General features: G+C 35.3%; 1 protein-coding gene across 1 annotated transcript in view; it reads left to right on the top strand.

Moving 5' to 3' along the window:
* The window catches only part of CRIM1 (cysteine rich transmembrane BMP regulator 1), a 196,659-nt gene that overhangs the window by 87,964 nt on the left and 86,379 nt on the right, over positions 1–22,316 (top strand). Inside the window, 2 exon segments of the mRNA XM_062572090.1 lie at positions 3,858–4,100; positions 13,153–13,273. Of these exon segments, the coding sequence (XP_062428074.1) occupies positions 3,858–4,100; positions 13,153–13,273 (364 nt within the window).

The following is a 22,316-nucleotide window of genomic DNA, read 5'->3' as shown; positions in this document are numbered from 1 at the left end:
TGGTGAGTTAATTCAGAGTTGTTTCTTTGTGGAATGTAGCTTGCCATTGTCCTTTCAGCCTGAGATAGTCTGTTACCGTATTTTTAATTATTCTGCCCTGACAGATGTTTTCTTCTGTTACTTTTGTAAGAGCTGGAAGTGTTTTTTTAATAAAGGAGAAAAGAGCTATAAAACAAGCAATTCTTCTTGTTTGATGAAATCTTAAATTGCTGTAGGTAATGGAATTAAATCAGGAATCCTATTAAAACAGTGACGTTTATGGCTATATTAATGTTAGTCATCATTTATTTTGGGAACAAATTCAATTTCTATGCCTTCTTGCATCAAGGAATGAAAAGGTAAACAAGTTTAGCACAATGGATTTTAGAAATATGCCTTGTATACACAATTCTATCCTTGTAATTAGAAAAAGTGGATATCCTTGCAAGTTTGCCATTTGCCAAGATGAGAAGAAAAATTTTGAAACTTTCCATAATGGTTGCTTGAAAGTAATCTCTTTTATTCGGGCCTGATGTTAAAATGAGAAGCTCTCATCAGCTTTTACTGAAATGCAGTGGCACAGAAAGAGCTAGGAGATTGAAGGAACTGCTGTCTTCTCGTGTTTCAGATAGCAGTTGTTTCCCCAAAGTGCAAAGCAGGGAGTCTTCAAGGACGCACTTTCAGTACTGCAAGATCGCTTTAGCTGCCTGCTCCTTTTCGCTACAGGAAAATCACATTAAAATCCATGACTAAATAATAATGTAGTCTGTGGAAAGGAATTTTTGCTACTTTTGACTCTGATATGGTATAGTAATAGGGAACCTGAGTGAAAATCATCTGTTGACTAATACAACTTGGGTTAATACATCCAACCTTTCTGCTATTCATTTCCATCACTTTTATACTGTGAAGGCAATATTTTACGATCTACATAACTTAAGGTTATGATTTGGAAGTATTACAGAAGTAATGATAGGGTTTGTTTATTTGGTATGAAGTCCAAAAGCAGTAATGACTTTTCATTAAGAAAAAAAATACTGCATTTGATTTATGTGTATCTGCTGCCCTTATGCAATCTTATATTAAAACACAAGCATGTATTTGCAAGGTAGAGATTGCTTGCATTTAAACCTTTTCCTCTTACAAATGATGCAAGTTTTATTAAATAGTAGCAGTTTTGGAGTCCCACTGTATTCTGTTACAGTTAGCTGTGGTGGGTGCAAGACTCTAATGTGGAAACATTTATCGAAGATAACTGTAAAACACAGAGTGCCCATCTCATGTAACAGTACTTGTCATGATTTTCTATTTAAAATTACTATTTTTTCTTCCCACTGGTGGTGATGCTTCTGACATGCTCCCATTGGCATAGACTTTTTTCTTCACGTGTTTTTCTAGGTGATGGTATTAACTCCAGCAACAGGGTTTGCACTGGTGTTCCACATAAATGTATCAAATCCTGAATAGTCTGAATGCTGCTGTTTACTTGCATCTTTGACAGCTCTTGCATTTCTGAAAGTTAGCTTCAATTGGTCAGTGCTGTCATGAACATGCTCTGCAGCAACTTCAGGCAGAGTTTGCAGAGTAAGATACATTTATAGGTAAGTGCAGTCAGGTAAAAATCTTGTTAAACTTACTTAAATATATACAATATAAATATCACAATATTGCAAGGGAGAGTGCATGAGGATAGGATTATCTGTTAGTCATAAAAGTCAGAATATTTTTGAATATGCAATGCTTGGGCAGCCCAAGTAACAGTGTAATTTTAAGGATCTATGGTGAGCATAACTTCAAGGGCTGCTACTCCACTATTTTTCTATCACTTGTCTGTGAAGGACTGAACAAAAGGCAGTGGCAATTGGAAATATATCTTTTGGAAAGCTAAAACTTCTGAGCTTTTTGAGATATTAGAAATGTTATATAAAAGTCTAGGCAAAGGTACTTATCTAGTCAAAGCAATTTTATCAGGTAGCTGGAAATAGTGTTGTGTTTTCTTGTCCTTAACTGGAAGAAAAGAATTATGACACTGATATCACATGTAAATTACTAATCTGTATAGCCTGTAAGAAAAATACAAAGTGCTTGTACCTGAAAGAAATACATGACATTGTTTTTTGAGTCTGTTGTGCTATATTTGTGAACTAAAATTGAGGCAAATTTAATAACCTAGGGCACCATTTCTCTAAGTACTTACATATGCAGGCTTTATGTCCCTCTAAGTGAAACTAAATCACAGTTAGAACATCAGCCATCTATACAAGCAATATTGCTTTGATTTTCAGTTTCATCTGGAATGATGGAATCCAAGCAAGATACTAAAATGAAGTATAAAAGTGATCCTCTGGAAAAATATTTGCTCTAAAGCGTGTTCAGGATATGATTGGAAGCAGAATTTCATATTTGCTGTTTTCCTTTTAGTTCAAAAAAATATATCCGGTAATTTTAGTAATTCTAAAAAACAATGAATTGCAGTAGATATTCTTGATTTTTTTTAATCAGAAATGCTCATGTTTAATGCCTCTTAAACTCTAGTGAAAATAACAGTGATAAATTATCTTTTAAATGGAAATAAATAGTATTAGATTAATAAAAAATGATGATGTACCACTCTGTTTCTACTGCTTTGCATCTAGCTTTAATTACAGCAAAATAAGTAGCTGATCAGTTACATGGAGGTAATTAGTCATGTTTGTAGTAGAATCATCTAGTTTACAAACCTGTAAATAATCTAGAGTGGTACAAACAATTTATAAATAAAGTTCTTGGTGGTTTTTTTTTTACCTCCTGTCAGGCCTGGAAAGTCTCCCTGTGTCGTCTCTATACGCTTAAAATACTGAGTCACCATATCCTCCTGTCCTAATGATACTTGTCTTCTGAGTGTCTTGAATGCATTTGTGTTGTGATAGTTTTCAGATATATTAAACAAATGGAGATCATCTTAGATACAACCAAGTTTCTTACTATTTGCACTATGGAGTAAATAGATCACAGGAGTGGTCTGGTTCTGCTCATGTAGCTTGGTCATTTGCAGGGCAAGACACAACTTTTTTGCCAGAATTGAGATTGTGTTTTTTGAGGATGAGGAATCTTAACATTATTCCAAAAGCTGAAAAAGTTATCTAGTTGTCTGAGAACCTTCTGTTGTCTTCATCCTCTGTTTGTCTCTCTGAGCATTGTCATGTTTATCACCACTTCCACCAACCTGTTGATCCTATTCCTTAACATTCTTTTTATTTTTGGTATATATCTGCACCCAGTGCTTCACCCTTCCTTGCTAGCCAAGCCTTCTCTCTTCCACTGCTCAAGCCACTGAACTACATCCTAATGGCAGGGTTTGGAAGTCAGCTTTGGGAGCATGTGCAGTAAAAATCAGTTGGTTTACTGTATGGACTCTCCCAATTTTAGCTGTGGAACTTGTAACAAGACCTTGGGATTTGTAAAATCTCAGTTTAGGTCATTCAAGTGTAATAAATCAATCATCTAAAGTCAGTTTCTAGTAATGGAAAGTTGTAGAAAACTGAAGGTGTAGATGTGAACATCAGGGCTGTGCATGATGTCACAAATTACTGCTTAATGTCAAGGCCAAATAGTTTCACAGCTGCTTTTTTAGACTGTGAGTTCACTGTAGTGCAAATTGGAATTTTTGTATAATATTTTACGATGTACTTGTCATCTTGCAAATACCAAGATGTTTTTAAATATATCCCACGATTATGCTTCTACTAAATTGTTTAGCAAATCTCCTTTTTATTTGGAGGGGGGAGGGAGAGGAGCGAACTTTATCTGACCTCTTCTTTACAGCTTAAGTTACAGTTCAGTGCTTAATTGATGTATATAGCATGTTGATTTTTTTTTTTCCCTTCTCTCCCTTGCAGAAGAGAAACCTGATTGTTCGAAGGCCCGCTGTGAGGTCCAGTTTTCTCCTCGGTGTCCAGAGGATTCCATCTTGATCGAAGGTTATGCTCCTCCTGGCGAATGCTGCCCACTGCCAAGTCGTTGTGTGTGTAATCCTGCAGGTTGCTTAAGGAAAGTTTGCCAACCAGGCTATTTGAATATATTGGTTTCTAAAGCATCAGGAAAGCCAGGGGAATGCTGTGATCTCTATGAATGTAAACCAGGTAAAAATGGATGTCCGTTCTTTTCATTTTCGTCTTGCATTTTTTTGTTATCTATGTTTCATAAGCACAATAATTCATATGATCGGTATCTAATAAAGCTTATATATCATCTGAGTTCTTCTGATTGGCCTGCAAGTTTTCAATGATTCTGTCGGCAATGTAGCTTTAAAAAGTACATGAGAAATATTGTAATAAGTTTCTTTTCTTTCTTTTCCCTTATTACTCCATTTAAATTAATTTTTACTGGGAATAATATATTACAATGACTACTTCTGGTGGAAGTGACACACTTGATATGGTGAATACATTATACAACGCTTTTTATATAGGAATATATTGTGCATGGACATGGAATTAAGATTTCTGTCTTAAGGTTTCTGTAGTGATGATACTTAAAAGTGAAAGCAAAAGAATTGCAGGAGAGCGTAATGAAACACTGGGCAATGTTTTCAGTGTTTGTCCATTTTTCTATTTCATAGGACCACAGATAAGCCCTTCTTGTGATTTTTTTTCTCAGTGAAGTGAGGGTGTAATTAACTCTTCTGTGTGATTCAGGCTTGGGCATATATGATTAATCAAAATGTAGGCCTGAAAGCAAGTGTTTACAACTGTGTAACCCAAAATCGCCTATGGAACCAGGTTCAAGTATACTTAAGCTATACATTACCTGTGTTCATTTAGCATGTTCTTGGAACATTCTTCTCTGAAGGTTTTTACAGTCTTTGTTCTAGTGCTTCTCCTTCAGTTTTTCCTAATATCTAAAGCAAATCTACCTAGGTGGAAATTTAAGCAAACTACTTTCTCTGCCCTGGAGCATTTGGCAAACAAGTCTTTATAGCTTACTTTGGAATATTTTCTCTGACTTAGCTTGCTTTCATCAATAAACAAGTAAGCTTTTCATATAGTATCGTCTCTTTGGCCTCTTAATCATTATGCCGTTGCTCACTAAGCTTTCTTGCATTTATCCATGTCTCTGAGATGTGGTAGCTAAAGGCAGACTGGTATTTTAGTTGAGCCTTCATTTGCACAGTACTGAAAAATAATTACTTTCTGTCTTCATACAAAATTCTAAATAATAGTTGAATCTTTTGCAAGAGTCATATTTAACTTGTGAAATACTGTGATCCCAAAATCTTCTCACTGCAAGGCTGCTACTAAATCATTATATTTGTACAACTGAATTCTTCTCATAATATACTTCAAATGTGTCTTTATTTAATTTTACTTTACTGACTTTGGATTATGTTTTCAATTTCTCAGAATAAATTTTAGCTCTGATATTTTCCCAACTGCTATTTACATTCCCAATTTGTAATATATAAAGAACTCAACTTGGGACTTTGTAGTTAATGGTCTTGAAGATTGGTTTTGGCTTGTTGGCATTACAGAATGTTCAGAGTAGGTACATGATTCTCATTAGCATGTTTGTGTAACATTGTCGATGTTGTTTCCTGAAGTAGTTTGTATTTTTTTTAATTGTAGGGAATTAGAAGGTAAATGTACATGGGACTGGATTAATGAAGTTAATAGGGTAGAGAAATAGGGGTTATAGAATAGAGTTAATAGGGGAGGGTAGAGAAACAAAGGCTTTGGAGAGATTGGAGGAGGAGATCAGCATTTAAGGGAAGTGTAGGGGTATGCAGTGGGGTTAGAAATGGAGGGGCTGAGGGAAAGGAGCAAGTTTGAAACCTTGGGAGATGATGAAAGTGTGTTTCAGGTAGCCAGGCTTGAGTGGTGTGTGGTAGGAAACTAGAGAAGGCAGCTATCCTGAAGGATCAAGGAGGAGAGAAAAGGTAGTAGGAGCCTGTTTTGGGGTGGAGGGTTTTGAGGGGTGAGGCTGGAACAGTAGGAAGGAAGAAGGGCAGTTGTTTCAGCGACAGGAGTGCGGTGGTGAGGCTGAAGAATGCAGATGAATGCTATCGTGTATCTAGGTGGTGGTAGATGCTGAAAGATGTAATGGCTAAAATACTAGCTGCAGGGCAAGTGGAGCTCCTACTAGTCCTAGTGCCTTGGTTGTGGGGAGAAGTGTTGATGTTTAGATAGAATTGTTAGTCGCTTTGTAGCCTGATCTCTGTTGAGATAGACTTCACCAGCCCTCCTGGTTCATTTTTGCAACTTTGATCTAGATTCTTCTGTCACTTGCCGAGTTTTTGAGGTGATAGGATGATCACAGATTTTAAAACAACAAGCAAGGCTGGAAGACAGAGAAAGAATCACAGAATCAGTAAGGTTGGAAGGGACCTCTGGAGATCATCTAGACCAATCTGCCTGCTCAGCAGGGTCACCTACAGCATGTTAGACAGGGTTGCATCGAGGCGGGCCTTGAAGATCTCCAGAGAAGGAGACTCCACAGCCTCTCTGGGCAACCTGTGCCAGTGCTCCGTCACTCTCACAGGGAAGAAATTCCCCCTCACGGTCAGGCAGAACTTCCTGTGCTTCCATTTCTGCCCATTGCCTCTTGTCCTGTCACACGGGACAACTGAAAAGAGTTTGTCCCCATCCCCATGACACCCTCCCTTCAGGTACTTGTACACGCTGATAAGACCCCCCCCCCCTCAGTCCTCTCTTCCCCAGGCTGAAGAGGCCCAGCTCTCGCAGCCGTTCCTCATAGGGCAGATGCTCCAGCCCTCTGATCATCCTCGTAGCCCTACGCTGGACTCTCTGCAGTAGCTCCATGTCTCTCTTGTAGTGGGGAACCCACAACTGGACGCAGGACTCGAGATGAGGCCTCACTAGGGCTGAGTAGAGGGACAGAAAGGAGTAGAATAATGTTGTCAAATTTTAATAGACTATATGCTGCTACAGAAGTGTGTGGTGTTTTGGGTTTGTTTGTTTGTTTTGAGGGGGTTTTTGGTAAATCTCAAATCTGAAGTTTATTCAGTTTTTGTAGGAACCTTGTTTTCAATGAATGTTAAGCACACACGTGCAACTGAATTTGCACTCAAAGTGAAGAAAATGATAGATTGAGCAAATAGCAAAATCATTTCTTTGAAAGCTTTTTTTTGTGGAAAGTTGAGGTTTTTATTTTTAAATTTACAAGTCAACATAAACCTTGCCGTTCTATTCCCTCTAAACTGTTCTGTCATGGTCATCATTATATATCTGTTTTTAAGCAATATACTAAATGATACTCAATAAGTGAAGTGTTATATAAGTATCAGTGTTTTATGTTCATAGACTCAGAATCATAAAATACTGTCGATTGGAAGAGACCTCTGGAGGTCACCTAGTCCAGCCTGCCTCTCCTACACTGTTTTATACTATTTTTCTCTGTGTATGTAATTGTACTAGTGTATATACAATAGCATTATTATTGTTTCTCTGTATCCATGAATAGCATATGAATTCTCTGTATGTATTTGCCAAAATACTGCTTGAAGTGGGAAGATGGATACTGTTTCTTAATAACAAAGTTTTTAAAGGACTGGCGTAATATGTCAGGAATATTTTTCTTCAGGCCATGGTAAGCCTGGTAGTAAACATTTGTCTTCAGAGTTTGAGACTTGGTATCTCAAATAGTGGATTAGCTTTTATATTAGGAAAAACAGGAAACACCTGCTGTGTTTTAGGTTTCCTCTGGTTTTAGTACCGTGCTGCCTAAGAGAAATGGGACAACGGATTCTGGAAGGCTGGGTAGATACGAGTTTGCATTACTGAACTGCATCAACATGGCTGTGCACTTTGCATGTCAAAGAGGGGAGACTGTTCTCCATGCTTTGCAGATGTGAAGACAGCAGTTCTGTGAGTCCTGCTCCCAGAACGTGCTGGCTTCCCTTGCAGGTCTGTGTAACCCACCCGTTGAAGATATTTGAACCTGCAACAAGATTCTGGTGGAAACAAATCCCTCGTGGCGGGGGGACTGCTTCCTAGAGCAGTGCTGTTTTAGGCCAATATGAAGTGTTCGTGGAGTTGCAGCATAAGCTCTGTTTATTTCCATTCCTTAAATAAGATGTCACTGTTCCTCAGCTTACACTAGAATTTGAATCTGGACTCTTCTGTTGAGAATTGCGTATGTTCAAATCCAGTGGCACTTGATTTACTGAAAGGCCAAAAAAAAAAAAAAAAAGTGTTGCCATATAATGCTAGTATAAGAATGAAACCTTTCATTTTGAGAGCCTCTTCCTTTTCTGCCTATTTTACTTTAGGTAGGAAGTGATTAAAGGCACTGGTATTTGTTAAAGGGAGCAGTGAAGAAACTTGATAACCTGGTATTTGTCTGTTAATCTTGAATTCATCTCGAATGTGGAACCCAGCCTTCCACTGAACATCTCGAAACAGTTTTGGAACCTTCTGAAGAAAGTCTGATATGTCCCTTTTGTTTTGGTGCTGTTCCTCAGCTCAGAACTGAGATAACACTAGTTTGGTGTTGTAAGCAACCTACTTTGCTTCTGAAGGCTGTAAATGTGGCCTTTCATAAGCACTGAATTCACTTAAGGTTTTAAGCTGAAAATTACCAGTTCTAAAAAGTGTTCTCAAAAATAAGGATTCTTCTTAAATAAACTCTGAATGAGCAGTCATAAATGGAGCTGCACAACATGTTAATAATAAAAATAAAAACAACCTGAAACGAGATTTGTGGCAATATATGTGCCTCGCTTGTTAGGAATGCTAAAACATTAGGAAAAATGATTTTATTTTTAAGCAAATTAGTTGATGACATTGAAAGTTAAAGTAAAGGTGAAGTTAAAATCCAACCCAAAATACATGTTGCTGAAACTGGATAGAGGCTATAAGTAAATAGGAAAATAAGGTAAATTATATACTTCCATGGCAGTGATTCAACACCTTTCTAGCAAACTTATTGCTAACTTGAGGAGTGACATGTCTTTGTTTCTGCTGTCCCTTGAGAAGTCTTGGGAAATACCTGTTGTATTAGGTGGAATCTCTATTGAGAAGATTAGTGATTTGTCATTCTTCTCCCGAACCGTGTTTTTGACAAAACCTTCTCCCACATACCTTCATGACCTGGAGGTTGCGAAGGAGTGATACTGGGAGTTTTAAGGAGAACGCTACTATTTTGTTTGTTTGGGGAATTTAGCCTTCTGTGCAGTCAAGGTCTGATGAAAAGTTTGAGATCAATGGTGAAATTTTGTAGGTGGTATGGAGTGATGCATAAGGAAAGACTGATGCTCCATCCTGGTACCACTTCAGGATTGGAAATCAGGTCTGTAATTTTTTCTTGCACTAGGATCAAGATTTATATGTATTTGAGAGAAGCAGAATTTATAGAAAAATTTCTCTTTATGTATAATGTTACTGTTCTTTGCTACTTACAGAAATAATACCTGTGCAGTTTTATTAGATACTTTTTTTTTTTTTTTTTTTTTTTTTTTTTAGTAGTTGATGTTGAAACGACCTAGGAGATGAGATTGGGAAAGGATTTGAGGAAATGATTTGGAAAAATCAAGCACTTCACTTTTCTGACAGAGCTAGAGAAATTGCCCATAAGTTGACAAAGATAGTGAGAGACAAGATGACCAAAACGCCTTAATCAGCAAAGATAAGCCAAAGTGGAGGGGCCATATTGAGAAATATCTATAGTAGAGAAGTTTAATGAAGTGATTCAAGCTGTAACACAGTTGCACTGAAAGTCTAGGAACATCATCTTTTGCGGTTGTTTAGTATGTTCTAAAATGTGAAGAAATGTAAAAACAATGGGTTGTCAGGGGAAAAGAAACCAAATATTAAAACACTACAGAAAAATGCTTGGATGCCATGTCACTTCTTGTGTGGGGGGGGGGGGGGGGGGGGGAATCAGTGGCTTTCATAGTTTCCTCCTGTCACTTTCTTCCAAATGAGAAAATATATGTAACATTCTCAAATGTTTTCATGTGGCATTCTGTTATTTATGAGGGACCAGTTGAAGTACATCTGAACTCAAAGCAAACAGGGTTATGTGATGATTCTTTGTTGCTACAGAAGCTAACTATGCTCTTGTACTAGACACTCAGAAAGCTGTGGCTTAGTCATCCTGTGCTGAGCCACTCTTTTGCATCAGAGATGCAAATACTGCCTTGATCCCAGATCTTCAGATGCGTAGGTAGCTCTTTCAATATTGTCCCTGAGCTCTGCGTGCTGTTCTTTGAAAAAACAGTGTAGTACATGAAGGTGAAACTTAATGTTCTTGTGTTAACATATTCTACTATAAAGTTATTTTCACCTGAGTATTAAGAATTTCACAAAGAGGGAACTTAGGTTTTATAGTCTAGAAAGGAGGTGACAAATTACTGCAGCTAACTCATGGTCTGCAACCATTGTATGGCTTCTACTATAATTTTAGATAGAAAAATGAGTAACTTACAGGTGCTACTATATACAAATTCAGTGCACAAGAAAATCCGTTAACATTCTTAAACATTGGTGAAGTACGTGTTCAATGATAGGAAATTGCAACATATTTATGAGTTCTTGAAATGATGTATTAATCAGACCATATATTTAAAGCTTACAGTTTCCAGAATGGACAAAAATAACATGTATACTTTGTCTCCAATAATTACATAAAGTAAGGCATTAAAACAGAACTAATATTTTAATATTTCAGTGGCAAATGTCTGCTTGTTTTTTTTAAGGGTGTTAGTACAATTAATCTGGAGGAAGTTGCAATTTATTTATTTATTGAAGTAACGAATTGAAGAATACGGTTAGAGAATATTCTGCAACTTTATAATGTTTTCAGCTTATCTGGAAGTTTGGCACAGTACTTAGTCAAGTTTGAGAAACCAATTAAAGTTTGAAATAAGCAGGAACCTTTCCTCCTCCTAATCTAATAATAAAGATCTCCCGCTTTGGAGGGAATGCTAAGGTGGGGCGTGTATGTGGCTTATAAAATTCTGAAGGTGGTAGATAAGCTGTATGTAGATCCTTTGCTCATCAAATCTAACTAATCCTTACAAAAACTAGAGGGCAGTCTGATACTAGTAAGAGACTTAACTATTTTCAGAAGTTTGGGTTTTTTTTTTTTTTTTTTTTTTTTTTTTTTTTTAAGACAAATTCATGCACAAAAACTGCATAAATGGATTCTAAAGATTGGGTGTATATATATACTTCATAGTGTATACTTTAATACCCCAAGTTGATGGTGGAATATGAAGGAATGGATCATAGACAGCAGCAAAACACGGATGCTCTCCTTAACTAGCATCTTTTATTGCCACTGTTGGAGGTAAACTACTGGTTAGCTGGACCAATACTTTGACTCAGCAGGACACTTTATATTCTTTTGGTACGATAGTTACTGGTGGATAGACCAAACCTTTTAAAGATTTTATTTTTCTTAGGTATGTATGTTTCTTAATGAAGAAAGAGAAGTTTGGGCTGCTTTTCAGTGATAGTGAGACTTCTGCTAGGACAATGTACCCATTTGAAAGTTTTTAAACTACTGAGCAGTACTGAGTAGCTCATGTTTGATGATGCTGCTTCTCAGTACTCAATATGATGGTGAAACTAGACATAGGCTTCTCAGAGTAGCTGTTTCAAACATTTTATTTGTTAATAACTTGGAATAAAAAACTCTTTTTAGAGAAGTATTCTAAAATTAATTATTTTGATCTTAACACTATATAGGTATCCTTATGTGCTTACAAAGAAAAATAATAGTACTACTTCACTACAATTATTACGTCAACTAGATTAGTAACTGGAATTTTTCCTTTTAAATATAGTGATCTTGCTGAATTGCTCCACCAAATGGAGTTTAATTCATTTGTATGTTTGTCAATGAATCCTTTCTTGAACTTGTCAGGTTGCTCTTAATAGTTTAAGAGATGAATCTGTCTTCCAATAACTGCGAAAAGGCAGATTCTGAATATCACATGTACAGAGAACATTCACATTTTTGTAAACACTTTGAAAATTAGTGATCTTGAAGACAGGACTACTGGTTCTAATTTTGATGAACTAAAAACTTCTATTTCTTGGAACTTGTGCTCTCATTCAAATGCTCGCTGAACTATACTTTCCAGGTGTAATTCTGAGGCTGATACCTCATTCCAATCAGTTTAATTATTGCTCTGCACCTCTGAGAATCAAACCTGGAAAGTATGAGCCTAGGAACGCAGAAAATGGGCCTTCTGAAATTAATTAGGTCCTGTAGAAAATCGTGGCTTAGCACTGCTGAGCTACATAATTGCTATATTAAAAGACAGGCAGTAATGATGTCAACGCTGATGTGAAATTAAGTTTTATCAGTAATTAATTACATTGTACTTCATAATTTTCTGTCTGATAACAGTTAATCCTGCGTACTCTGTCTGTTGGTAGCTTATTTCTTTTAAAACGGAAATGTTTTTAATTCTGTGTTTGGTTAGTATAGTTATGACAAGAAATAGCAAATAGGCGTTGCCTGAACTATCATTGTTTGCTATAACATGGGAGATATAGGACTAAATAAGTTAAAGCTATTTTATGACTTTACAAGTGTGAATCATAGGATTAGGTGAATATTCAGACTAAATTTTGCTTTTCTTAGCATTTGATGCTTCCTAAAAAGAGTTTTGAGGAATTCTTCAGCTTGTGCAGATAGACATGTTAATCTGCATTTCCATGTTGTCATGTACGAATACCTAAACAACATAGCCTTATGAAATAATCCTTAATGATTTAATTTAGTTTAAATATGCAAGTATTAGTCTGAAGTGCATCTTCTGTATTTTTTTTTTCATTTCTTGTATCTCAAGTGTTTTACTCTCTGTTTTTAATTGGGAAAAATAAAAGGATATTACTAAATTGCCAATTGTTTTAAAAAGTGGACGAGAGAGAATGTGTTTTTAGTAAAAGTGCTTCAGCTGGTAATGCAACAGTCTTGGCTGTTAGCACTTTCTGTTTTCCGGTACTTTTTTTATTGACTAATACTAGTTCAGTTGTTTCCTCACTCTACAGTTTTAAAAAGCTAATAATGTTAGTGAGAGGGAAAGTATTCTGTATTGTCACTACAGAAAATGCACTCATTAAATCCCTTTTCTGACTGATACATGCCTAATTACTCGTGATGACTTCATTTGCACAAGACTTCTAAAGCATAAATAAAACAAATTTTCTCTCCCTCCTTCAGTGTTCAGCGTGGATTGCAGCACGGTGGAATGCCCTCCTGTTCAGCAAGTGGTTTGTCCACTGGATAGCTATGAAACCCAAGTCAGGCTGACGGCTGATGGCTGCTGTACCCTTCCCACAAGGTTTGTGCCTTGTCTTGAGGGCCAAGTACTTTTTTTTTTCCCTTGTTCTCTGTAATTTGTGATACTAAAAGCTCAGTACTTTAAAAGCAGGATAGTAATGCATACCTCTGGGGTAATAAATACTGATATAGAATGGAAGTTACATGAAGTAGGTTAAATCAGTTTTATAGAAGTACTAAATCCATAAATACTAAAAATTGAAAAAATTTTGCTTTTTTTCAAGCAAAAATCTTTTCCTAGCATGGATTTGAGTCTTAACTGATTACTTTGTGGTATTTGGACCTCTAAATTAGGCAGATTTGCAGTATGTACAGTTCAGTTGACAAAAGTAAATCATTTTGAGAAACTCTGAAGGTCTTTGGTAAGGAATTCCATGATGGAAATGACAAGATAAGTCAGGAAACGTTAAAGAATGAAAAAGGGTTTTTTTGTGTGTGTGGAAGACCATTGTGAGAAGCTCAAAGAAAATGGCTAATGGAACTGTATGTAAACAGAGGTTTTGAATGCTCTCTTCCGTTTTACTTCAGTCTGTTTCCTAATAAATTATATCTACGTTTCAGAAAAATTGGGCAATTTTTGAGTTGGTTTTGTTCCAGAATTCTGCACCACTGTTGCAACTTCTGTTTTTACAGTATACTTCACAAAAACAGATTCAGCAATATGTGCAATTAATTAATTAATACAAAATTAAGTAATTAATACAAAAACATGTAGAAAGTACCATTGTTGTGAAAGTATTTTAAACAAAACTGAGAATATGCTTTGCAGGAATATGACTAGTGGGTTTAATCACTGTGAAGTTCTTCATGGTGTACTAATCTGTCATAACCGAGACCTCTTGTGAGATTGTAAAGAAGCGATAAACTCGCAAACAATTCAGAAAGCAGGAAAGACCAAAGGTTATATAAGGATTCAGTACCCTTCCCTACTGAGTACTCTTTGGCTGTGCATTTAATATGTATCGCTTTTTAACCAGTATCTCTTTGTGTCGAGAGTGGTGAAATCAAAGGTTTTTTTTTTTTTTTTTTTTTTTTTTTTTTTTTTTTTTTTTTTTAAATAGAACTTTGGAAAAGAGATGTGAAGAAGTCTTCATGTAATGCAGTAATCTTGTCTATTGAACTTTGAAAATATTATTTCTAAATTTGACAAATTTAACAGTTGTATAGTTCACAAAATAGTTTGTTATTTTAAAAATTACTTTTATACTTAAGTGAATGCTACGAGTATCCTTTCATTCAGAGTTGAAGTTTAGTTCTTTTTTTCCTTTTTCTTTCTTGAATCTTGGGCCAGAAGATGGTCTCCTGGTCTCAGGATTCCCCCTTTATTTTTTTAATATGTTCTCATTAACTTTCCTAGAAACTCTTGATTTCGTATCAGTAGAGAGCTGGTCAGGCTAGTTGGGAGCACAGGGGAGACTGGAGATTTAAACTGCTCATTGTACTGGCACTGCTGCCGCAGGAGCTCAGCCTGTTTAGGGCAACAAGGATAGAATGCTAGTAAGGGCTGTATCCAGAAAGATAGATTATAAAGCCAAAGCAGCAACCTCAGAGAAAAATTTCTTGAGGTTTCTATTTAGATGAATACTCATAAAACAATATAAAGCGTAAAGATTAAATTAACGATAGAAGTTTACTTTCCAATCTGGCAAGCTAAAACAAATTTGAAAGTGCTGAACAGGCCAAAGCTGTTTTTGTTTTCCAAAAATAATGTTCCATTTTTGTGCAGTCTTATATACTGTGAAAAAATGTTTTGCTCTATATTGCTTTGAGAAATTAAGTGTCCACTTTTTACATTTCAGAAATGATAACTTCAGTATTCCTTCTATCGAGGAACATAGAGTACAGAGAAAATCAAACTACCTTTTTACTTTAGAAAAATCGTTATTTGAAAATGTTTCCGATATTTAAGGCACATGGTAAAATGTGAGAAATGATCTTAAATAAAATAGATAATGCAAGCCTGTCTCTGAAAGAATCTTCTTTTTATTTCTTTGAAAATATTTTTTAATTACAGTCAGTTGATTTTCTATGTAGTAATTGTAACTGATTAATAAAATGTATTTGTGTATGTGCATGGTACTTAAGTGGCAAAAACAATATTCCCATCTCCTGCACATGATGACCCTAATTGTATAAGCAAGCATAGTATGTGTGAACTATCAGATAATTCTAAATTTCAGTAAAACCTCTTTGAAAGCAGATTTCTGGGCATTACTGGGATTGGTGTTTAACAAATGGTCAAAGCTGAGGTAGATGAGTTATTAGCTCCTGGAGTCTTATGATGCGGTCAGAATTTCTGAGGTATTTTGTTTTTAAGACCATATTTGGCAACATTTTTGTGTGGTCATTCTGGATGTATAAAACTGCAACACATAGTATAATTTAATCTGAATCTGCAGACAGGTTGAAACAATTACAGAGGTTTTATACTGTTCCATTCATCTTAATTTTGGGGGTCACTCTATATTTGCAGTCTGTAGTCATTATGTGGGTTGCTGGATTTTTGGATTGCCTTAATTCAGCCAAACCAATAAAGAACATTTTTTTAGTAGAGTAAGTGAGAAGGAAAGAAGGAAAGCCACATATAGCAGAATTAAAATCATATAGATACTTTGCTTTATGCCTGCTGAAGATTTATGATCATGAAAAAATATTAACAATAATTTGGCCATGATTCAGTTCAGAATTGCCTAAATCCATATCTTAATCATTTAATTTTAACCATTAAAATTAAATCCAAAAGAGATGTTACTGTATATTTTAATAGAAGTTTGACAATAATTTGTTTAAAGCAAAGAAATAGTGTTTCACTGAATCGTAATTTTTAGACTTCATGAAGCTATTTTTGTTGGTGTTGTGGACAACTTCAAGAAATTATAGTTGTGTCATTTACTTCTACTAAAATAATGGTTTAGTAGTAGTGGAACCGGAGAGCAGTTGAGAACAGTATCAAGGATAAGGATGGATGAATTTATGCCTATGACTCAAAATTTACAATTAGCTGCTGATGTCACCTACAGAAGGAGCAGATAGACTTCTGTCCTGAGCCTAGATTTGACTGATTTCTTGTATGCAATATGCTAGGAAATAGCATCTGGCACTTGCTGGCATGTGTGATATGAGAGAGTTCTTGAATGCATCCTTAAAATATTGAAACCTCCTCCAGCGATGTCCAGAAAAAAAGTGTGGATATTAAAGAAATGTCTGATACCTAAGGTTCTTGTAATTCAATTTAGAGTGCATTAATTTCATTTAGTCTCAGAGTGATTTCTAATGTAATACTGCAAATAGCAGCCTAGTGATTTGGCATTAATAATAAAAGAGAAGTTGCTTCAGGTTTCTTCAGCCTATCACAAAATATTTACCTTAAATTTCCAAGTATTATGTTAGGAGAACTAAATGTTATGCCTGTCTGTGGTAATAGGTAAAGATACTCTCTTCTCAAAGGAGCTTATAGAATAAAAATACATTAAAGCTCTTAAAAAGAAAATGTGTTATCATGATTTTGATAATGTTTATTTTTTTCCATTAGAAAGCTAAGTGAAAGTAATATGAAGTTTACCGGAACTGTTATCTTCAGATATATCCTCTTTTTCTATTGTGAATTATTTTCCTTCAAGTTTTCAGATCCTTTTCAGAGCCCTTTTGAAGTGTAGAGTTCTAGATGAATATTTGTTTATTTTTATCTGTGAAGAATGGAATATAACAATAGGAACTGGTTTATTCCATGATTAGTGTTGGCTTTTGTACATGTTGCTCACATGTCCGTGTATACTTTTCATACGATCGTGTACAGATGAGCAAGTTTCGTATTTCAATAGCTTTACACTAAATATTTTTAGATTATCTGCATTGCTTTCTGAGTGTTCTTTTTATTAGAATACTTAATAAATTTAGTCCTTGTGAGCTCTTCTCTCCTTTCTCCCTGTCCTAGCTTTATCACCCTGCGTCCATGTTCTAAGTATAGACCTTACCCCTGCGCTGGTTCTCGTTCTTGCTGGGCTCTCCCCTCTTGCAAATCTCATAGCTTCCAGATTCGTTCCATTCTCCATTTTCATTGCGGTCTTTTTTCAACAGTTCTGGGTCCTTCTCCTAATAAAACCTGATGAAACAAGAAAATTCTCTAGAACTAGGAAGATGCTAATGCTGTGCCAATATTCAAAAGGATTAAATGTGTAAAATGTAGTAAGCAAAGCCTGATTTTTTTGATATCTGTACAGAGAAAAATAATGGAAAATTTGATAGAGGATTAAATTGCTGACTATTTTCATCCTTCACTCCTTAATACTAACCAACATTGCTTGGGTAGAGACTGCTTTATGATTTTTTTTTTCCTTCCCTTCCCTTGAGGACACTGATCTGACCCTCTGAGCTCCTTCCTCCTATATTTCTGGCTTCTGTATTCACCAGTCCTTTTGTCAGCTTGGATTCTAGATAAAAAAAAAAAATAGAGCTTTTTAATGCTGTCTCACAAGATTAACATTTGCAAAATGGAAATATGTCCTCTTCTCCAAATTACTTACTATTGAAGAAAACCATTCCCCACACCCTACCTCCCCCAGAGTTTTAGAGGGATTTTGGAATTAGTCATGCTGAAGTGCTGGCCACCCTTTATCTCCTTTGACTAGCTCTTGCAGCATGCACATGTTGGCATAAATATCTTTCTGATAATATAGCTATCTTTCCTTTTGGGAGGAGAAAAGCATCCAGAGTATATTCACCAAATCCCAATAATAAGTTTGCTTGACTGACTGACTTAAAAACCTCACACCAGAAGCGCAGATATGCTCTGGATTAGAAAAGGTTCAGAAATAATTGATATAGGTTTGTCCATCAAAATCGTAGGTCATGGAAAGTAGTGCATCTTTATCTCAGCCTTAACCTCAATACTGCTTTGTTTAAAAAGTGTGGTGTGAGGGGGAGGGAGAAAAAACATTAAATGAAGCATAATTGAAATAATGCATTACAGAGAGCACTCCTCTTTGAGTTCAATTGATCTAAACAAAACAAAGATATAAGTTGTGATGATTAATTATTTAATTTTTCTGATAAAAGTGAGGAAAGACTTTTTACAGATAACGTTATTTCCTTGCATGATGGGTAGTAACAAATTTGGAGTCCAAAAGACTTGTTTTACAAATAGTTGGATGATATTGCAAATGCAAAACTTCCAGTTGGGTAGAGTAGCATGGAGGAATAGGATTATAGGTTTTATTGTTTGGAAGAAAACCTCTGAAAAAATTCTTAAATGTGTTAATAACAGGACTCTGGTTTTGGGGTTTTCTTTCTATGTCTAAGGCTGATGTGAAAAGCAATGCTAGTGTTTGCAGTATCATAAAAAAGTGAAATTTGGCTAAGAAAAACATTGGTTCCCCAGATGGTAGGATAAAATGATGTTTTTACATTGTAATCGCTTGTTCAGCCCTGCTGAGAAGCAATACACATGCGCATTTTGGTTTCTTAATTCAGAGCTTCCTCTTGAGAGATTCCTCTTGAGGGAAGAGGGACTTCAAAACAAAAACAAAATACTACAACATATAGTATGAGGACAGCTGTTTTTTTGTTTTCCTCCCCCCAAGAAAATATAAACTGAATTGTTTCATAATATAAATATAAAATCTATGCCTCCTGGTGTGGAGATACTTTTTTTAAATAAAATACAGGAAAATAATTCTATGATATAAATCAAGATGATCTTTATAATAAAATTGGTGTTTTCACTATTGAAATTAAACTTAACTTTTCTTGCATAATACTTCTCAATAATGCACCAGTTAACATATAATAAATCATATTGTTTCACAATTTATTTTTGGGTGAAGTAGTATGAGATTTCCAAAACACAACTACACTCACCTCAGACTTTAATTTTTTGAAGCACTTCCATTTATATGCTTTGAACTTTTACATGTTTGTAAAAAAAAAAAAAAAAAAAAAAAAAAAAAAAAAAAGACACATTGATAAAATAGTCTAGGTTAATACTGAAGCTATGTATTGCTGCAAAGTATTAAGAGTCAGTAATGAGGATAACTCATTACATTAAGGGATCACTAGTTAACATAGCTGAATTTTAAATTGAATCTAGTACTGATCTAATGATTTTGCCAATAATAATGGTATTTCTTTGGATTTTTCAGTGTAAATAGAAATTTTTGTTGAAATATGTCTGCAGGAAGAGAACAGAGGAACTTTTATGTATTTATTGAGTTAGAAAGCTAGCTGCTAGATTTTTAATCTTCTGTTTTAAAAACAGATTTTTAAAAAGAATTTATTTTAAGCATTTTCTTGACCAAATGAAAAAGAGGAAATAACTTTTCACCAATTTTATTAAGCATTTATTTGAAAGATTTTGAAAGATTTTAATCTTTCTTAGCATAACTATTAACATGCCCTGATTTGAAATAAATGTAATTTTTACTGTAAATGTCAGGTAATATACTTCAGTTGCATATCTTCATATCAACAGAGCTAAATATAGGTTTATTCAGATTCTTAAATATTTACATTATTGTGCAGGAAATAAGTGATATTTGTGTAGTACCTGAAAATTGCCCAAGGTTTATGTTAAGCTCTATTCAGATAGAAGTTGAATGCTGCTTAGGCCTGCACAACAACAGATTTTATTATCATGTTTAATTAAGTAAAATTATCTTTCATGACATAAAGTAGGAAAAAGAACGAATTTCAGGTTTAAGGCTGTATTGTAAAGCATGGAAATGCTCCTCTGCATTCATCTTATATTGAAATACTTCCGAAAATGAATATATTTATTCAGCCTTTCTAAGGACAACGTAGGTACAGACCTATTTCATTTAGTTCTCCTCAATTATGCATCTAGGCCAGATCTTTTCTACAGTGTTGTTGTTCAAAATGCATCATGATTCTTTCCTGTTTCTGTCACATTTCTTAGGTCTTCCTACCATTAAAGACCTTACAATACTCTTTTTTTCTTTTTCTTTTTTCAACCTTGCTTTGAGGCCAGTCACAATTTTCAGGAGGAAGAGAGAACAGGTTACACCTCCTATACTCCTGTACTTTTGCTGAAGTACAGACAGGGATGTCCCTTGTATTTGTTTTAAAATGTTTATATCGTTCTCCTCCACCTGTCTCATCCTCAAGAATTGATATCTGAGAGAAAGTGGTTATGGATCGTAGTTTTTGTTAAAGGAAAGTTCAGCTGGAATTGATAAGACAAAATATAGGCACCTGTCTTCTCCTGAAATTTTTCTTCGGGGCTTCTCTTCTGAGTAACTTGGATAGAAGGAAAAGAAACCTAACAAAAGCATGGTAAGACAGGCTGCAGAAGTTTTGCCATATCTTCTGTTGTTTCAGTAGCATGTTAGATAGAAAGCAGAAGTAAATTTTTATTATGGCCGCTTTCCTCAGGTTGTTCCTCCTTACTTTTACTCCAGCAGACCTCTTTGCTATCTCACGTCCATCTGACTATCCAGTACCATGCTTTTCTAACACTTAGGGTTGAATTGGAAACACTATTCCTTACCTAAGAGACAGAGTTTTCATTAGAGGAAAACCTTTCATTGCTGCCAGTTGAACCCATCCTATGTCAAGCTCAGGCTTGCAGTGATTATTTTTACACAGACACATACAACCAGAGTTTGTGAAAAGACTAAACAGAATGCTGTGCTATTTTATAAGTAAGTTTCATAATATTTAGAAATAGATATTTAGGTATTCTAATGTGTGTTTTAGACTTTAGACAATAAATCTTCAAAAGTTAGGAAATATCAAATTTTTTGTCCCAGGAGAACTTTATTTTTCTTAATTCAGGTCTACTAAATAAATACAGGGGTCACTGCTGGCATCTTTTATAGGACCAGCGTTTTGTAGCTGCATTGTATAAGTTAAAAATTATACCCATGCTCTTTTCCACTAATTCTAAGGATGTACTGAATTGCAAAATCTATCAAGACAACAGTGCCTAAACAAAGAGCACATTTCTCTTTAGCAGAGAATAAAAAAGTATTGGTCATAGCTATGCAAGCAGCTTATTTATATGAGTTTTCATGGGGGGGGGGGAAGTATATATAGTACTTTATTTGACCCTGTGTTACAGTAATGGTATGTTTACTTCTTTGCTATTAAACTTCAGAATAAATTTTAACCCAAAGAACTTAAGGTAGTTCTTAATCTTATCTAATTTTAGATGCTGCTTAGATTCCTTACTATTGTGTTATACTTGGAAATACAGTGAGATTCTGTAATATGTGTAGAATTTGGTTTTGTTTGCATTCCTGATAAACAAGCTGGTGTTTGAAGTCTTTCAGTTGTAATAGGCAAACTGGTAATTACATCTTTCTTTTATAAATCTCTGTTTTCACAGGCTAAGAATTAGTGTCTAACTTTATCACATTAGATGTCTTCCCCTACTGTACCCAGCTTCCCACTCTGTTTTGCTTCATTGTTTCTCCCTTTTCAACTATTACTATATTTGGAAATTGAATAGGTGATTAAGTCCAGGTTAGTTCTGAGAATATATGGCAAATTTGTATTTGTATCACAGTGATCAATAATGTCTTTGAATGCTGTCCTTGCGACTTACAACTGTTCCCATGTCTACAGACCTCCATTTGTATTTTAAAATAATAGCTATCTCTTGGATGTTTGCAGTTGAGAAGGGATATAGACATGAGAATTTCCCAGTAGTTTTCAGTAGTAGTCAAAGTGGGTAATAATATCGACATTACTGTGGTTATATTAAGAGCTTGAAGTTCTGTTTCCTCCACCAAATAGCAGAGAACTTAGTTTGAAGACTTTAACAGCCACAAACTGTTGCTTCCTTTTTCCCTTCTTAAGTTATTTAATATTTAAGAAAAGGAACTGAAGGTTGTGGACTTTGCTAAACAATAAATGGGTGTTGTCTACCTTGACTCCAGCAAGGGTTTGGACGCTGTCTCCCATAATGTCCTCTGAGGTAAGCTCAGCAAATGTGGATTAGATGAGTGCACAGTGAGGTGGATTGAGAACTAGATGAAAGGCAGAGCTCAGAGGGTTGTCATCAGTGGTACAAAGTCTAGTTGGAGGCC

The sequence above is a fragment of the Rhea pennata genome, chromosome 3 (assembly GCF_028389875.1).
Source record: "Rhea pennata isolate bPtePen1 chromosome 3, bPtePen1.pri, whole genome shotgun sequence".
Taxonomy (NCBI): Eukaryota; Metazoa; Chordata; class Aves; order Rheiformes; family Rheidae; genus Rhea; species Rhea pennata.
This window is presented reverse-complemented; position numbering and strand designations above follow the sequence as displayed.